The sequence below is a fragment of the Eumetopias jubatus genome, unplaced genomic scaffold, assembly GCF_037043125.1.
Source record: "Eumetopias jubatus isolate StellerSeaLion01/CBP00866 unplaced genomic scaffold, mEumJub1_p1.0 scaffold_9, whole genome shotgun sequence".
NCBI classification, from domain to species: domain Eukaryota; kingdom Metazoa; phylum Chordata; class Mammalia; order Carnivora; family Otariidae; genus Eumetopias; species Eumetopias jubatus.
Window position 1 is genome coordinate 37651023 of NW_028274815.1, and position 19723 is coordinate 37670745.

General features: G+C 42.8%; 2 protein-coding genes and 1 pseudogene across 2 annotated transcripts in view; 1 reads left to right on the forward strand and 2 right to left on the reverse strand.

Annotated features, from left to right (window-relative positions):
* The window catches only part of ZC3H6 (zinc finger CCCH-type containing 6), a 64741-nt gene extending 62443 nt beyond the window's left edge, over positions 1–2298 (forward strand). The window contains exon 12 of the mRNA XM_028122460.2: positions 175–2298. Within this exon, the coding sequence (XP_027978261.1) occupies positions 175–1640 (1466 nt within the window). The 3' untranslated portion in view covers positions 1641–2298. The remainder of the gene's footprint in view (positions 1–174) is intronic.
* Positions 2299–12141: 9843 nt separating this feature from the next.
* LOC148163524 (uncharacterized) overlaps positions 12142–19723 on the reverse strand; it is a 28257-nt gene continuing 20675 nt past the window's right edge. The window contains 5 exon segments of the mRNA XM_088026620.1: positions 12142–12255; positions 12257–12331; positions 13692–13734; positions 13736–13804; positions 17859–18031. Of these exon segments, the coding sequence (XP_087882746.1) occupies positions 12142–12255; positions 12257–12331; positions 13692–13734; positions 13736–13804; positions 17859–18031 (474 nt within the window).
* On the reverse strand, positions 16121–17524 carry LOC114223473 (elongation factor 1-gamma pseudogene; annotated as a pseudogene).

Sequence of the window (19723 nt, forward strand, 5' to 3'; positions counted from 1 at the left end):
ATTGTCATTCCACATCTAATTTTATTCCAGTGTTGAATCTCTGGCATTTCTTTGATGCATTTTCTTGAAGTTAGACTACACTTATTCCAGAAGTAATGTGTGTTTTTTAATTATTTTAATTAAGGTCAAATATGAATGATTCATCCTTTATAATAACTTTTCATCTGCATTTAGATGATACTGTTAACTGGTATTCAAGTAGTGAAGAGGAAGAAGGAAGCAGTGTGAAGTCAATACTGAAAACATTACAGAAACAAACAGAAACTTTAAGGAATCAGCAACAACCTTCCACAGAGCTCAGCACTCCTACTGACCCAAGACTCGCTAAAGAGAAAAGCAAAGGAAACCAAGTTGTTGACCCTAGACTTAGGACTATCCCAAGGCAAGACATGAGAAAATCTGAATCTACCCCACTGGATCTTAGACTTGCATGGGATCCCAGGAAATTGAGAGGGAATGGAAGTGGTCACGTAGGATCTTCTGTTGGTGGAACAAAGTTTGATTCACATCATGCAAATGCTAGCTCTGTCAAACACAAAAGAGGAGATGATGATGATGAAGATACAGAAAGAGAATTGAGAGAAAAAGCTTTCTTAATACCTTTGGATTCTTCCCCTGGCATAATGCTCCAGGATCCAAGGTCTCAGCTGAGGCAGTTCAGTCACATTAAAATGGATATTATCCTAACCAAACCCAACTTTGCAAAACACATCGTGTGGGCTCCAGAAGACTTACTTCCAGTCCCTTTACCTAAACCTGACCCAGTATCTTCAATCAATTTACCTCTGCCCCCTCTTATAGCTGACCAGAGGCTCAATAGGTTATGGAATACAAAAAGCGATCTTCATCAGAACACAGTGCCCACTGATTCGAAATCAGCAGCCAAAGCCAAAGTGAACACCACAAACAGAGAAGGCTACCTAGAACAATTTGGAGACTTACATAGTTCAGGAAGTAAATTAGGAGATCCTAGGCTGCAAAAAAATTTTGATCCTAGGCTTCATAGACTGCACACTACAGAGTCTCACCCAGCTGTTGTGAAGGACTCACATACATTAAAGGGCACCCCTCACTTAGCCAGATCCAACCCTGCTTCATCACAGCCCTCAGGGGCAGCGACTAGCAGCAGTTCTGGGCCAGGGCCTTTGCCTCCGTATGCCCCTAAACTCTCCTCTTCAGCTGGCCTTCCCCTGGGAACTCCAAGTTCAGTTCTTAGTGGCATTAGTTTGTATGACCCTAGGGAGCATGCTTCATCATCTGCATCAGAGCTAGCAACAGAAAATGCAGAGAACCAGAAAAAAAGTGGTTTAAAAAGTAGTGACAAAAATGAGCCTTCTCCTGGAGAAGCAGTCCTGCTACAGAAAACCAGTGCAAACGTGGAAGTCGCCGTGGATGGGCCGGCTGATCCCCAGGCAGATATTCTCAGGAGTCCTGGTATGGTTCAGGTCCCAGCAGTGCACAGTCTTCCTATTCAGGCATTAACAGGCTTAATTAGACCCCAGTACAGCGAGCCAAGGCAGTCCAGGCAGCCAGGACAGATGAGCCCCACCCCAGAAAGTGATCCCAGTAGAGAACCAGATGACAAATCTCTGAAAGAGGTTTTTAAAACTTTTGATCCAACTGCTTCACCATTTTGTTAGCTATTCTTTTCACTTTGTGACTATTGCAGTCCTCTGCTGTTTTGTAACTGGTTTACCTCTATAGTTTATTTATTTTTAAATTATAAATACTTTTCAGCTGCTAGTATCAGAACCACATGAAGTTATATCCTCTAAAGCCTGTGGTATTTTATATAATATTTTTATAACTTTAAGAGACTGTAGTAATTGACATAGAAACCTATATATCATGTTAGCTTCAGTAAAAGTACTTTTATCGTTAATAAACCATCATGAACTCGACACTCTGCCCAAATATATGCCAGTCGTCTTTCATAATCAATGTTTAGATAAATGATTACCACTTTTATATGGTTGTTAGTTTCAAGCAATATGATGTACATTACTTTTGAGCAACAGTATTTTGACTAGGATCTTCTCTATTTGTCAACACAGAACTGATTAATATGTAATGCTAACTGCTAACTAAAATGTAAAATGAAGTAAAGAAAACATTTTTAAAATCACAATCGGCAGAGCAGTTCGTGTTTAAGGGCATCACTTTTATTAGTATTGGCAATATTATTCGTGTAAATGAAGCATTTGAATGTCATATCTTTTAAAAGTATTTTATTGTATACTGTATCATAGAAGTTGGAGATACATAGATTGTTTTTGCTAAAGTGAAAAATTCCCCAAGTTCTCTAACATAACTTTTTAAATTTAATTTTTCATATTAAATAGTTATGAGTTCTTGCTGTGCTGTGTGATGTTTATGTGTTTCAGTGTTTTTTGTCTTTAGCAGCATAATTTATATTACTTTTTCAAATGATGTAGCTGCAATAATTGTATTCATCATAACTTTGATAATTTTTAACAAAATTTTAAAAGATCCAGTGACAGTCTGTAGTGATTATTGCATTGATAATGTTTTAAATGTCCAGGTTCTATATTTTAAGTAGCAAGAAAACACAGAGATGGTATAATCAACTGTATATGGCTACCAATAAAGAATCTCTTTCAGATCTCTCCTGACTGGCATTCTGTAACAGAAGAGACTGCCCGGTATTTTAAGTATTTAATGTCCTCATAGTTTGGAAATCTAAACTGATTAGAAATTGTATTTTTATGAAAAATAATTTGTATTCATTCTTGTGTCTTTTGTGCAGTATATAAATAATGGCAGCCCTATTTGTTTTATACATATATTATTTATAATGGAAAGTAAGTATTACACTGATATTCATATCTTGAACTGGACACGTGTGACCATGTTTGCTGGTAATAGCTCCAATAAGTAACTTGAGATGGAGCATTTCACTATAAAAGATAATGAAAGTGAAGGAAATTGGTCCTTGGATGAAAATAGCTATGCTTGAGAAGTCATTTAAAAAATACACGGCAAAATATTTCTGTGGGAACCTAACACTCAGCTAGTATATAATTTAATATTAATGCTTATTTTTCTATTCACTTCTTCATTTTTTTTTGGCTTTGATTCCATGCTTAAATGGGGTTGCAGCTAAGTGAACAGAAACTCTGCTTATCTAAGAAGTTCATTGTGTTCTAACTGGAAGGACAGTTGTTCAAGGGGATGTGAATTTTTACTATTTATACTTTAGTTCCATTGTTGCCTAAAATGGCTCTGGATAACATTTTTGGGTTAAAAAATGCACTTTAAAACCACCATAGCAAGTATTTTCTGATTTACTGTCCACATGAACTTTTATTGTTAATTGAGAAGTCAATAAATGGTTAAAACTGACAGAGAAAACTATGTGTGTATACACACGTACACTTATATACATACATATATATAATATTACTTTATCAGGAAAAAATCAGTAAAATTGCTGAGTTTTAGTAATTAAATTGAAATTTTTAGCAAATCTTCAATTCCCTCTTACAATTTAGCAAATCTTTAATTCCCTCTTCTAATTACATTAAGTAATGATGTTCATATTTTAAATATACAAAAAAGATAATTTGGCTTGTTAAAGATCCAAATAGAATCTAAATTCTTTTTTTTTTTAAAGATTTTATTTATTAGAGAGACACAGCGAGAGAGGGAACACAGCAGAGGGAGTATGAGAGGGAGAAGCAGGCTTCCTGCTGAGCAGGGAGCCTGATGTGGGGCTCAATCCCAGGACCTGGGATCATGACCTGAGCCAAAGGCAGACACTTAACGACTGAGCCACCCAGGCGCCCCTAGAATCCAAATTCTTAACAGAAGATCCTTTTTGGAAGGAAGAGAAATGTTGAAAGATTAATTAAAAAGTAAGGTTTAAAAATCATTAATGCAAATTATAATGTCCATTTGCTCCATATTCTTGAGTCCCTATCATATCAGCTAGTGTCCTAGAGGCTATTTTATAAGAATGTGTGGGCATAGTCTCAAATTTAACAATATATTTTATATGAAAATGTTTAAAATAATGATTTTAATTTGTGGTCTTTTTTAATCGAGATAACTTTAGCTTAGGGGATAGTCTATTGTATCCTGTCAATTTAGATTATTTTAATCTTTTTTCCTTTTTCTCACCAAAATTTAGTAGGTAGCCATTTCCCCTGATGAGTAAGGTCCTCTTTAAGATGAATCAGTATTTGTTAGAATCGATGTAAGTTGATTTACACTAGCATACTAGAAAATACTTTATGTCCCTATTATAAGCCAAACGTTTACAGATAACAGAAATAACTTGTGTCTTAAGAGAGTCTGGATGAGACTCATTGAGGTGTAACATAACTATTCATACTGGTTTGTGACAGGTTTATACCCGTTTACTGTGATGTCGAGTAGAATGGGATATATCAGGGTGTTGAATTGGAATACCCAGGTGACCATAATTTAGTTTGGGCAACACCTTTCCCCCATTTTAATGTTTAGCTTTCGCTCCAAACTCCTGTCTCTGGAGCTTTCCCAATTAGGACCTCATTCTGAACCTGAAAGTAAACCAAATATTGGAGTGATTTCAAATTCTGCTTCAGCAATTACATCTGCTTCTGTAGGGACCCTCTGTGTTACCCAGCTGCGTGTGCCAAACCCCAGAATTAGGTTGCAAGTGAAACAGCCTAATTATAGGATGATGTTTGCTTAGGTTTCTGTTTTCTTTTAATTTGCCTTAAGAACTAGTTTTCTTTGCTTGTCCTACTTAAATTTTAAGAGTGGAAGAACTGTTGATTAGTAAAGAAATCCTGTATAAGCGTACACATAAGCCACTTTGCTGAATTAATTAGAAGAGAAGACGGAAAGGAGAACTTGGGAGGGCTGGGGGCTTAAAGACAATAAATTCATATTCTTGTTCTGAATTGTTTTTTTCTCAACGTCCAGTTCCTTATCTGTGAAATGGGTATAATTTTTGACTGCTCACAGATTTGATGTAAGGAGTGAATGAATTATTAAAGTATTTTTAAATGTGAAATTGGTTTATAATTTCACGGACATAATCGTTACACATTACACTTCCACTAGTGCATTAAGCTGTACAAATTCCAAAATAACATGATTTGTGTGGTTCACCGATTTTATGTTTTTTCAGATGATATATATTGAAGACACAATAGAATTGTGTGAGAAGTTGTTTTAGAAAGTATTAACCCATCAAGTTAGCAACTCCCTTTAACATTTTGTGTATTGTTAGTAAGACATAGGACTTTCGTAATTTAGAGCTGTATGGACTTGTAGTGTCTGTTTAAGATCTGACCACTCTGCCCGTTTTATGTAAGTTGGATATTGATGGAGGGTTAAAAATGCTATGACAATCCATATTGCGTGGTGTATTTGCTTCATTTATAGCATGTGTGGTGTGGGCAAAGTGGCCAATTCATTATAAAAGCCATTGGCTCTTAGAAACATTAGAGATGTTTGCGCCTACTTTTTAGTATATATTTCTGCTAGCACATGACATGGAGGTCTTTCTGAGTGACCACTTGCTTGATTAAAGATACCATTTTTGTTTGGTTAATGGCAACTTAAAGTTTGGAGGTTCCTAGGGACCTAGATGTGAGGTCTTGTCGAAATCTTTCCAGTTGCCCAACACAAAGTCAAGGTAGAGATGTTCTCCCTGAGTTTACCCTTCTGGGCTTGAGGGTTACACCTCGGAGAGGTGGTCTGTGCTGACAGACTTGGAGGTGTGGTCTGCAGTCAAGTGGTCCACTGATAGGGCCCCTGCAAACTTCAGGAACTGGGCTTTTGTGAATATCTAAAGAGTTGTAATTACCTTTTCAGAAATGGGTTGGCAGCACCTGATCATATTTATGGTCAAAAAGTGGGATATATAAGTCATTAGTAAACAATTAGTTAAATAAGGCTTAGCTTAGGAAATGTAAGCTTTAACAAAATGTAACCGAACAGGGCTTGAGTGTTTAAAGCTGTTTTCCTCACATGTGTTATGATTTAGCATTTATCTTTCCTCCAAGGAGTTTAATGTGATTTACAGAAGCAGTTTCGGTAGCTACCAATCACCAAGTTGCTGGGGTTTTGTTTTTGAGTATGTTATTTATCAGTATCTGCCAGTTGTAACAGAGCCCAAATTAACCTGTTTTTCTTGGAAAGGATGCAGACCTAAGAAAGGGCTTTAGGTCAACATCAACATAATATTTAGAATTTCTAATTTTTAAATAAATAAAAAGCACATTTTAAATGGTATTTTATGCTTTTGGAGGCAGGACGGTATGTGCCTCCTTGCTTTGCTGTTTCCCCACAGCAACAAGCCTGGTTCTAGGCACAGGGTGGGTGCTTTGTTAATTGCTTGTTAACTGCTTCCCGACATCCATCCAAGTTTAGATTTTGATGTGGCGGAGCCATTCCATGATTGTATCCTAGAGTACAATTCATAAAGTATACCTCTTTCAGTAGACACAAGGCACCTACCTTCTCTCTCTCTCTCTCTCTCTCTCTTTTTGCCTCCCCTGCTCCTCTCCCTACCAAACAATGTGAAGGTAGGGTTATGCAGCTTTACCTAGGAGTTAAATGTTTCTACAATAATTCATAACTCTTAAGAGTCCTCCAGATTTACAAGATAACTTTACTCCTTCTTGGTGGAAGTTTGATCAATAATTCATTCCTGAAAGAACTGCATAATCAGAGCCATATTTTTATTTTAAAATATATTTCCCTAATTTCTCTCTTCCCATTCTCAAAATACCAACCGCAGTTATGAAGGTATGTCTAACCTAGTGAATTTCCAGTAACGTTTACATTTTTTTTTTGTCCCAGCACCTTGAATGGTAATTTACCCTTTAAAGTCGTGACTTGGACTCTACATTGGGTCTTGTGTGTTCCTTAATACCCTTCATTAGCCTTTGGAATAGAACAGTCACATGTTACAGTGGGCAAAATCATTGTGGGCATAGAGAAAGTCTATTTCTTCAAGATTGTGAGTTCTTCAGACTATTATAGCCCTGTTTATCCTTGAATCTCTTGTTTTTAAAACTTTGAATTTGTCAGAAAGAAGTTAATATATAGCTAACTATAGCATTTTAGAAAAATAATAGCTCTGTGAATTACCAGGCCCCGTACTTCCTGGCTCATTACTGATTTTAATACCTCTGGGAGGGTATTAAAGTTAAGAGGAACAGTAGAATTTGCATTAGCTAACATTTTGTCAGAGGTCTGATATATAGTTTATTGTAAAAATTAAATATATAGAGACCCAAATAAAAAAAAAATCTAGCCATGTTGTTCCCAAGCCTCCATTATGAGCAATATTTTAGTGTTAGTTGTCAGTGATAGACTATACATTTTATATGCTTTTTTAAATAGAGAAAGTGAAAAATTATAAACTAATCATTATTACAAGAGGTTTTTGTCCACCTCTGTTTTACAGACGTTTGCCCTCCAGTTGTTTGAGAGGAAGTCAAATAAGAGAGGAGACTATCTTTTTCAAGAGGTGGAATGAGATTTCCTTATAAAAGTGACAATCAAGAAGTAGTCATTTGTATACTTACTTGCCAAAGTGTTAAAAAGAATTTTCCTGACCCTAAATCCCCTGCTCCCTACCCCTCCCCACCCCACCCCCCACCCCAGGATTCAGAAAGGGCTCAGCATAGATCCAGGTTTCCAGGGCCCAGGTCATTTTGGTTTTAGTCCCAGGCTTCTATGCCTGCACATGGCAAAGGCACTGATAGCACTTGCGTCCTAGGATGCAGTGTGTGTCTGGGGTGGGGGCAGTGGGGGTGATGTTCTGTGTCCAGGCTTATGATCATTCATTTTCTGTCAGACCCACAAGCACCGTCTGTGGGCTAAAATGCAGGTTAAACCTCTTCAGAATGAGGTGGGATTTTAAAACAAAGCAACAATTTTTAGTGTTATTATTTCAATCCCCCAAGTTGTATCTCAAATGTTGGGGAAATGCTGCCTTGACTTTTTCACTTTGCAAGGTTTTAGTAGACACCAATTTAGTAAATTAACTGAACTGTTAATCTACTGTCTGTTCAGAAGATACCAGCAGGATATATTTTGCTAAACTGATAAGGACTAACAAAACATTGGGTAAAATCAGGAATATTATTTCTTCTCATTTACTAATAACTTTCCAACTTACGTTCTGTTGTTGCGAGTTTCTGTAATTTTTTTCTGTGACACCTTTCTATCGTCTGACTTTAAATAAAAACGTTTCTGATAATATATGTCCAGCGCCGTGTTGCTTTTCTTCAACAGAACTTTATCATTTAAAGACAGAATACAGGGGTGCCTCAGTGGCTCGGCTGAGCATTCGATTCTTGATTTCTGCTCAGGTCATGATCTCAGGATCCTGACATCAAGCCCCATGTTGGCTCTGTACTCAGCCAGGAGTCTTCTTGAGATTCTCCCCCACCTCCCCCTGCTCATGCATGCTCTCTCTCTCGCACGCTCTGTCTCTCTCTAAAATAAATAAATCTATGGGCACCTGGTTGGCTCAGTTGGTTAAGCCTCTGCCTTTGGCTCAGGTCATGATCCCAGGGTCCTGGGATAGAGTCCTACATCAAGCTCCCTGCTTAGTGGGGAGTCTGCTTCTCCCTCTCCCGATGCCCCTCCTCACCCCCCAGCTGTGCTCTTTATCTCTCAAATAAACAAAATCTTTAAAATAAAATAAAATAAATATTTTAAAAATAATAAAAAATAAAGACAGAATACAGGGGAGCATGTACTCGTATAAGAACTTACAACTGGAGCCCATCGCAGGCCTTCCTGAAAGCAAGGGAGGGCAGTCCTTCAATGTACCTTTAGTACACAGAGATTATGCTTCACTGAGCCACACAGATTAATAGCATCTAAAATCCTAGTTCCCGATACTGCCTTCATTCTGGATATGTAAGCATATCTTACGTTAATTTTTGATTAAAGGACCCGAATCTGAGAGGTTGCTAGCAAATTCTCTGCTTAAAGCAGAGCAGGAGCTCTTCAGGACCAGAGGAGAACAAACCTCATTGCAGAGGAAGGGCTCAGAGCAGTGGGGTATGCACTTCCCTTCGAGATCAGGAGCAACAAAGAAGACTGAACTTGCATCCCTGAAAGTTCTGGAAGCCTCATCAAAAGATGTTTTCTGGTTTCTGTTCTAGTATGTTCAGTGGTCAAGGACACACTGTCTCCAATAAGGGGGCCTAGCAGGTTCCTGGACTTAATTATTGAGCAACTCTGTAGAAAGGTCTTCTTTGAGAGCTGGCTGTCTTGTCCTGGTGCACACTATCCTGAGCACTGGAACCCTGGGCAAGTCAGGACTTCCCTGAGCATCGCTTTCCTCATTGACAAAATCAGGATCCATCACTCATCTAAGAAAGATTGTTTGAGCACTTAGCATATGCTATTAGGTGCCGGGTTACAGAAACGGACACGATGGACTGCTTTTATAGCCTACTATTCCCCAATGAGAAATGTATGTGAAACCCGGTCAGCAAAATGGATAAAAGTGGAGACATTCTGGCTGAAGTTGGGGTGGGGTGCTGGATCCCACACCTACATCACCTCAAAGGAACAGGAACGCCTGCGAGAACCCTAATCTAACCCCCCCCCCGCAGCCACCGCAAACGGCTCATTGTAAAATGCAGCTATCACACAGCCACTCACTGCTTTAAAAGCCATCCAGGATTTCCCTTATCTGCCCAAAAAATCCAGACTCCACGGCTTGACAGTCCAGGCTCTTTTCCTGGTGCCTTCCCCCCTCTGGCTGTTACATCCCTGGGTCGGCAGAGAACGAATTGTTCTCTCTGTGAATGAGCTGGAAGTTTGTCCTCCGTTGCACCGTTGAGCTCTTTTTCTATTTGCTTCTGTCTCCCCGGGACAGGGGAAGACACACAGGCTCTGTTCCTCAGCAGGAGCTCCAGCAGTAATCACTAGGACGAGACAGACCGGGATTCCAAATCAGAGGGTTTTATCCATACGGGTGGCACACTTCCAGGTCCCACAGCCTTTTCACAAGTCTCCAAAAATATCTGAGACTTGAAAAAGAATTTCGGCTTCAAAATGTTGTACGAAATTGTAAAGGTGAAATGTTTAATTTTGAAAGCAAAGTTATTAAATATTTTCATAATGTTTATAAAGAATAATTATACAAGTATACATTTTACACATACATATAAGCACATCCATAAATAAATATAAATACACACACACGCATTTAGTGTGGAAGATGGGTGCATTTCCGATGCTAGAGTAAGATCTTGAGAAATGAGAGTACTTAGGGCCTGTGGAGGTCAACACATGGCCCTGCTTCCAATCCAGAATTTAAAATCAAGAAATATCCTGGAATAGAGGAAATGGGGCTTATTCTATAAACCCGGAGCTTCACTACTGTTAATTATATTTCTGTATATGCAAGAAAAGTGGGGAGTCCATCTGCATAGCTTTCTGTGCTTTGTGCAAGATGTTGAACAGGAAGATATTTTAGCTAGTTGTAAATAACTACGTATGCTTTATGTATTTGTTCAGCAAATACTAAGCGCCTTTTCCTTGTCAGGCTCAGCAATAGGCCCTGGGGATTCTGACGCAAATGGGACAGATGGGCTTGGAGTTTACGGCTGAACAGAGGAGCCTGACATGCAGTAAGCATGTAGTTCCAGGGTGCCGAGTGTCATTTCTCGGGGCTGCTGAGCCACAGGGTGCTTGGAGAAGGACACAACTGCAATCCTCCCTCTCTTCCTGGGAGGAACTTGGCCTGTACTTGTTTCAGCCCCTTACGAGCAGGACAGCTGCTGAGTCTGATCACCACCTGGAGGCCATGTGGAGTAACGCCTCACAGGGAGAGTACCAAATCCATCCCCGGATGAGTCAAGAACCCAGAGAGACCAAGTTCTGGGAAGAGCCCATTGCATCGGACACATTGGAGAAAAATGAAAAAATAAGTCAGACTTTTGAAAAATTGGTGAATGGTAAAGAAACAAAATAGCAGGGAGACAAATATTTATAGGAACTTGGTTCTTAATAGCAGGAGATCATCCAGGGAATGTTTCCGAAAAAAGGAGACTCAACCATGAGCCAGAGAAAAGTAGTTCAAAAAGAGAAGTTCTTCCCCTGCTGGCAGAGATGGAGTAAGAGAGACCAGGTCTCTGCGCACACACCCCACCCAAAGGCGCGAAGCCACCAGATGAAATGTACAAAACACGAGTCCTCAGTCTTGGACCCCAGGAGCACAGAACAGTCGTCCTTAAGAGACACTAAACCCCACTGGCAAATTCACACTCCTAGTTGCAGATTTCCATACCCCTATTTCAAAATGGCTGGAAAATGTAGAATGAACATCAGGGAGGACATCGAAGACTTGAGCATCGGTGTCAATTAACTTGCCCCAGCTGGTGGTCATACAACACTCCACCTAACAACAGCAGAAAGTCAATGAAACCAAAAGTTGGTCATTTAAAAAGATACATACAATGGAGAAATCTCTACATCAGTCTTTCGGAAGAAAACATTAGAGGAAATCTTGTGACCTAAGTGCAGCAAAAAGCCCTTGGGAGCTGGGAAGGATTACCTCACAGTCGTCATGCTGAAGGAAAGAAGCCAGAGGGGAAAGACAGAATGCTACTGCAAGGTCCCAGGTTTACAAAAACCCTAGAGAATACAAACTAATCTTCATGCAGCAACGTAAGCAACCCTAGTAAGGACCCCATCCCAGGCTAACACCTCCTCAGCTTCCCCATACCTTGAACTCCACCAACCTCCCCAGTCCAACCTACAAATCTAGTACCTGGCTTCCTGCACAACTGGGACTGTTCTCACTTTGCAATGCCTTAATAAAGGCTGAAGCTGACAGGGCTTGGATGTTTTTCTCCCCGCTTCCACAGCCTAAATGTGATGTTCCTTCTAAGCCCAGAAACAGAAGCATCCTTCCCAGGAGGAGATCAGCCTCACAGGGGCCAAGGGACAGTCCCCCAAAAGGAGAACACGGCCAGGGCATCTCTCTGAGAGGCCCAGCCCCGGCCACCTCCCCCCCGCCCGGCCCACCATGTCACCCTGTGTCCCCGCAGGTTGATTCAGCCTAAAAGGCACTCCCCACTCTGGGCGGCCCATGTCAGGGCCAAGGTACACATCGACAGAGAGTCTGACTCAGAGAATACTTCTCAGCCTTCATAAGGCTTCTTGAATCAGGGCTGCCAGTGTTGGGGGCCCTTTCGTGCTGGTCTTACACAGGCCCAGCTAATCACAGTCCAGGTTTGAAGTTTCTCGAAGACTGTGCCTTAAGCAGTTTTCTTCTCCATTGCACGCAGAAGGTGGCAACTTCCAATTCTTCTGAGTCTGAAGAAGGTTGTCTCAAGGCCTAGAGGAGAGAGAGGTAATTTTGGGTACTGGGGGACACTGTGCACACTCACCGGAGCTCTTGCTTAGGTAGGGGGCTCCACCGAGTGAGGTTGGAGCTGATTTTCTGACATTCTGACCCTAATTTTTTTAAGTTAATTTACTTATTAATTAATTAATTAAACTGTACACCCACCATGGGGCTCTAACTTATGACCCCAAGATCAAGAGTCACATGCTTTTCCAACTGAGCCAGGCCAGGCACCACCAGCCCTAATTTAAACCCTAATTTAAAAGAAATCAAGGAGGGGCGCCTGGGTGGCTCAGCCATAAGTGTCTGCCTTCGGCTCAGGTCATGATCCCAGGGTCCTGGGATCAAGCCCCGCATCAGGCTCCCTGCTCTGCAGGAAGCCTGCTTCTCCATCTCCCACTCCCCCTGCTTGTGTTCCTTCTCTCACTGTCTTTATCTCTGTCAAATGCATAAATAAAATCTTTAAAAAAATTATCAAAAAAAAAAAAGAGATCAAGGAACTGTTCAAAGAGGTCCTCTGAATTAGAGTCCACTCATTCACTCAAAAAAGAAGCACCACAGAACAAAGGATCTTATGTTGGTCACCATCGAATGTTCTGAGAATGTAGCCAATTAAACATGCTCTCTCTACCCCAAATTCTACCTCCTTTTGGATCTTGCTTTATTCATTTTGCTTTATGCAAACTATCCATGGCTCTTTATTCTGTGGCCTAAGTGGAACCAGGACACAGGTGCACGCTGCCAGGACCCAGCCCCACTCTCAGGTTCTCCAGCACTCAAGCGGCCTGGAGACTGGGCTTCGGGGACGGGCCCCGCCTCGAGTGGTGCCGCTGCGTCTGTGGGGGGGCTGGGACTGTGGCCAAGCCAGCAGGGAGGGAGTGACACTGCTCCTCAGGGGCCAGGCCTGAGCTTTTCTCTCAGCCTTCTTTATAGCCAAGAGACTGGAACCTATAGCTAAAATATGCATATTTTTCAAATGCTTTTCACTGGGTGTGTCTATTCTATGTACTCTTTGAGCTTTAACTGGTATGAAGTTTCCTTGAACTTGACAAGAAAACTCCCGTTCGATTTAGTTAGCACCTCCATGCAGCAGCCCACAATTCTAGGTCTGTGGCTTCATGGAGTCGACTTTTTAAAATTTTAATTCCAGTGTAGTTAGCATACAGTGTTATATTGGTTTCAGGTGGACAATATAGTGATTCAACACTTCCATCCATCACCCGGGGCTCCACAAGCGCACGTCGAGTTTACATTTTAATAAGTGCTCCTCTCAGCCGGGGACCCTGAGCCACTGAGCTGTGCTGTGCGTGTGTAGTCTCTGCCAATGCCGCCTTTTGGGGTCAGCACTTACCCGGAGACTTGCAGCTTCCGTGGTCCTCACCTGGTCTTGGAGACAGCACGGAGGAGCTGTTTTCCAGCAGGAGCTCTTCAGAGGACCTGCTTCTCGCCAGGGAGGCCTTCACGCTTGAGCCTTTACAGGAGGAAAGCAGACAACATTACACCAGGTAAGACGTGCAATCTCAAATAGATCAATACCAGAAGGTTCTACAATGGGAGCCTCTTCCAGAAAGCTGGGATGCCTTTGTATCGGGACGACTCTGGGAAGAAAATGTTCCAAAGGCAAAATTTCACATGTTAAAACAAAATTTATATTTTAACACTAAGAAAGCATGAACCGTACTGTATCTACAAATTAACGAGAAGTGTGTTTTTATAGAAAATAACGGAAGAGAAGTAGCAGAGCACATGGCAACATTCATATATGCTGAAGGGAGAGAGAGATTTTGCACTGGATTGCAGTCAGGACTTCAGCGTTCTACTCAAAGGTCAGACTGGCCCTTCCTAATTAAATTACGTACCGCAAGGACTTTTGCTTTAAAGGCAATGTAACTGGATTTAGTTAGACAAGCCGGTTTCCCACAAAAGCAAATAAAGATGTGAAATTTAAGTTCCTTTAACCTAGGTAAAATCTCAGGACTTCCATGTGCTTTAAAGATTGAGAGCTTGATAAATATAGCTGTAGTCATCATGCCTGTTTACTTTCTGTATTTCGGACATGTTGACCTCTTAGAGCCCTGTTGACATTGGAAAGACTGCCCCTCCCAGGGTTTGCCACTGCCCAGAGGGAGTAAATGACCCACTGGTCTGACACAGGCAAACCAGCCCATGCCCTGAACACCTCCTTTGCAGAGCTCTCCCCCTGGGGGCTGCAACCCTAATTGCCCCAGGGCCAGCCAGGTGCCAATTAGAGGTCATCTCTACACGCCAGGGCCCCTTGAAAATACTCCATCTAGGCTATCCTAAACCTGTTTACCTCCTTCCCCTGCCTTGCCCATTCCTTCCCACGAAAACCCCAGTAAAGGCTTTCGTCGTGTTTCTCCCTTGCTCCCTCTGCTTTTTGACAAACCCTGGTGCCTCCCTGTGGGGCCCTGCATGGTATACCACGCCTCCTGTTCCTAGGGACCTTCTTCCTCCACGGCAGTCTTTTCCACATTTCCACGTCTTACCATACCTGATGGAAATGAATCCCAGGTGCCCTTATAACAGTACCCATAAATGAAATGCTAACATTAATTGCAGTTCCTGTATCCTAAGTAGAAAGGATTGGGTAGCAATCCTTGAAGTGATTATGTACCTGAAATATTATTTCCCAGAGAACAGTAGCACATTTTATTTTTAAAGAATTGTTTAAGAAAATTCACATACCCTAGTCTTGGCGATGTTATGCCTCCCAGGAACTGATAACAGTTTTAACTATCAAGCTTTCCCATAATATAAGAATATTACGAATACGGGTTTGTTACTGACAAATGTGCCAGTGTAGGTATTGGGAGACTCGGGTTGAAATGAAACCATTCCTTGCTTACATGAGGATGCTATCAACACAAAATCTGCTCTAAGGAGACAATTAACAAAAACTGCTCAACTCCAGAGTCTGGGCACGTTAAATGAATAAATCTATTTTTTAAGGTTTATTTATTTACTTTTAAAGAGAGAGAGAGTGAGAGCAGGGGGAAGGGGCAGAGGAAGAGGGAGAGACAGTCTCAAGCAGACTCCCCACCGAGTGCAGAGCCTGACACGGGGCTCTATCTCACCACCCTGAGATCACAACCTAAGCTGAAATCAAAAGTCAGATGCTTAGCCAACTGTGCCACCCAGGCACCCCAATAAATCTTTTTAAGTTTTATTTAAGTAACCTCTACACCCACCATAGGGCTCAAACTCACATCCCCAAGATCAAGAGTCATGCTTTTCCGACTGAGCCAGCCAGGCACCCCTAAATGAATAAATCTTAACGTAAGCTTTGTATTGCTATAGTTTTCCTTAGGCCGATGACATTCACAGTGCTTTCACTTTGTAATTAATGTATTTTTAGACAACTGGTTTTTGGTTAGATATGATTAGTATAAAAACAAATAGGGATGCCTGGGTGGCTCAGTCGGCTAAGTGTCAGCCTTTGGCTCAGGTCATGATATCAGGGGCCTGGGATGGAGCCCCGCATTGGGTTGCCTGCTCAGTGAGGCGTCTGCTTCCTCTGCCACTCCCCACTGTTCATGCTCTCTCTCTCTCTCTGACAAATAAATAAATAAATGAAAAATCTTTAAAAAAAACAAATAAAGAACTAATGGTCAAAATTTAAACATGATTGCAAAGTAGAGATCAGTCATTTCTGTTTCTGGATGAACTCTGATGTGAAGTGAGCCTGGGAGAGGGTACACGGTGCCGTGAAGGGAGGGGGAGCCTTGCAGGGAACAGAAGTTCTGATGTATTTGATTTTTTTTTTCAATGTTCAGTTTCCTTTAATGACCCCCATCTCCCTGAAGGGCGGGTACAGGCAGCTAGGCGATGGCAAGACATGTTCACTTGAAGATCTTGCCCTGATTGAAGGTTTTGCCCACATGCTGGAAGGCCCCCTCCCAGGAAAAGTACTCTCGAACCAGCGTGTGGGTCTCCTCGCTGCCAGGATCCAGTTTCCGCCATGTGTACGACTCGTAGTCCACCTGCCAGTCTGGACTCAGCGGAAAGGCAAGCTCCTGGCCTCGGAAGACCCAAACTCCAGAAATGGAGCTGCTATTGTTGGTTCCTAAGAGGATGACACTGGCAAAGGCATTCTTCCTCAGCTTGTCCAACCGCTGGAACATTCCAGTGATGAGGTTACAGCTCATGAAGGTCTGGGTGAGCTCCTCAGGGAAGCGGTACTCAGCGTACCACAGAGACCAGCCATCCTTATCAAAGTGCTCCCAAAAATACGGCAGCGCCACAGAAAGAGTGTCCTCGTTGGAGTACTTGCGCTTAAATTCGTCCAACACAAAGGTACTCTTGGGCAGGTGAGCAAAGGGGTCCTTGGCCTTCGGCTCAGCAGCCAGTGCCTGCTCACATTCATCCATCTCCTCCTCAGGAGCAGGGGCAGCAGCCTTTTTCTCCTCTTTCCGTTCAGCCTGGGGCTTCTGCTTCTCTTCCCGAGAACCCTTCTCTTTCCGTGGGGTGTTCTTTTTAGGCTGGCTCTCTGCAAACTTTTTAGCGTCAAACTGGGCCATCTTCTCGCAGAGCTTCACCTCCCCCAGGATGGCCCGGAACTGTGGCTGGTTGATGCAGGTGACGAACCAGCGGGTGGTATTGGGGAAAGCCTGGCGGAAAGAAGGCTCCAGGACCTGTTTATAGAGCCACAACAGGGTGCAGACGACTGTGATGTCAGCCAGTGTCAAACGTTCGCCCACCAGGAAAGTCCTAGTCTTCAAGTGAGCATCCAGTAGCCCCAGAATTCGCCTCACTTCCTCCTTTGCATTCTCTGTGGCCTGCTTATTGTGGTGCATGATGCCAAAGGTGGGGAACACCCAGGTACTGGCTGGGGGCACTATGTCACTATCAGCGAAGCTCACCCACTGCACCACCTGGGCTGCTGCCTCTGGAGTACTTCCCCGCAGCTCCTCATTGCTCACATAGTAGGCAATGGCATTGCTCTCGAACACACAGAATCCATCGTCACCCTCAAATGCTGGAACCTTGCCGGCAGGAAATTTACGGAGAAATTCAGGGGTGCGGTTGGTTTGGCCGAAGTGGAAGTGGGGTGGTGCGGAGAGCACGCGGACCTGAGCCCCACTGTACTGAGCAGCAATGAGAGCCTTGAAGGCCCTCCAGTTTTCAGGATATGTGTACAGGGTCCCAGCCGCCATGGTGATACCGCAGAGAAAAAGGGCGATGTATTTGATTTTTAAACATTCCTTATGGTTACTTTATGTTCACACCTCCCCAGGAACTAGTTTTGCATGTTAAATTTTTGTTTCTTATGTATATTGCCAGATACACTAGTTTGGGATAAAATTTTTTTTGGTCCTCTATAATAATTCTCTATATTTTCAACATCTGTTTAGTATTCTCAACATAAATGTAGACTCTTGGAGGAAACATTTTAAAAAGCATCCAAAAAAAAAAAAAAAAAGATCTGCCCCCTCCTAAACCCTCCCTCTGGTTCTTGAGAAAGCAGAGCACCACAGTTGCCACCAAAGCCATTTCCTACTTGGAGATGATGCGGAGCTGGTCGCTCATTATTTGAATCTGCTCTACCCCACACAAAAGCTCCTGGGAACATCTTTGATCTATGCAGTTCTTAGCAATGATGCAGATAAGTCTGGCGAAGTTTTGTCCAGAAGTCGCAGTTTTCCTAGCGGAGGTAATGAGCTGATCTTTGATCTATTATCAAAGAAATGAAAGAGTTAGGAGTCGATCAACAGTGCCCTCCTAGGTTTTCCCTAAGAAATTGGTGGCAAATTGTAAAGCATCCCACCAGGCGCTTGGGTGGCTCAGTCAGTTAAGTGGCTGTCTCTTGGTTTCGGCTCAGGTCAGGATCTCAGGGTTGTGAGATTGAGCCCTGTGTCAGGCTCCACGCTCAGCACGGGATCTACTTGGGATTCTCTCTCCCTCTCCCTCTACCCCTTCCGTGGCTCACGCTCGCTTGCACACACACTCTCTCTCTAAATAAAAATAAATAAATAAAAATCTTCTTTAAAAACCTGTAAAGCATCCAAAACTTGTTTGGCACAAGTTATGTCAGCCCCAGAATGAACAAATTTTAGCTTGATCTAAAACTATGATCTCCTGAACCTCCTCCAAAGGCTTCAGGACCAGCCCCTCAGAGGCTCACTCTCCTGAAAACCAGCAGAATGAAGCAGTCCGCGCCCAGGCTTCTGTGGGGGAACTGCTGAAGGGAAAGCAGCCCAGCCTCCTGGTCGTTGTCTAGCCCTTTTCCCACAGGAACCGTGGCCTGCACTGGTTCAGGGTGAGTTTTCAGCAGACCCAGGACAGAAATGAGGCCCCTAAGAAGGGCCAGGTATGGGGAACATCCAGGTTGAAGGGGATCTCGGCTGGAGCAAAGATGCAAAGGACTACAGTCCCATGTAGGGCTTTCTAGCTGGGAAATGATCATTAATGGGCTGGAGACAGAAAACAGAACCTTTAGTGCAAATAAAATCTTAAACATGATGGTGAATGCTGAAGCAACTAGTATGGATAAAAGACGGACAAGCTCTTTGCTTCTGCCAGCTCTCTCGATCCGCGAAATGTGGGTTTGATGACCTGATTCCAGAATCACTAGTCTTTATTTTTTTTAAGATTTTATTTATTTATTTGAGAGAGAGAATGAGATAGAGAGAGAGAGAGCATGAGAGGGGGGAGGGTCAGAGGGAGACGCAGACTCCCCGCTGAGCAGGGAGCCTGATGCGGGACTCGATCCCGGGACTCCAGGATCATGACCTGAGCTGAAGGCAGTCGCTTAACCAACTGAGCCACCCAGGTGCCCAAGAATCACTGGCCTTTAGGATAAGAATGAAGAAGCATACTAAGAGAATAGGGAAGAGGAGGGTGGGAGACTCCCCACTTTTCCTGTGGGTACAAAATATGGTACACTTTACTGCCACAGTTCCCTAATCCGGATCATGGCTAAGGAATGGCTATGGTTCTCTGCTGACCCATAGAAGGTGTTCAACAAATATTTGTTGAGCAAACAAAGATCTGCGATGCCATGATGCTGTGGAAAGTCTACAGTAAGATCACCTCCATGTGTGATGGGGAAGGGCTCCACTGAAGAGGTCTCACAGGTGCCAGAGAAAACTCAAACCCCATGAGAATAATCTTATGTGGACCTCTGCCACGAAAGCAGGTGCTTACTTCTTCTGTCTCTCCAAAGGACACCTTCTTCCAGTCTTCCCACCTTCCTCCTTGTTTCCTCCGGCTCCACCCCAGCCTCTGGGCTGAAGCGCGGCTGACATGGCTGGTTCTAGATTAGTGTCATGGGATCTCAAGTTCTGCTTCAGGAAACCCTAGGTCCCGCATTCCTGGGCTGCCAGTTTCCCCCTCACCAGCTATTTTAAACTCTTTTCTCTGATT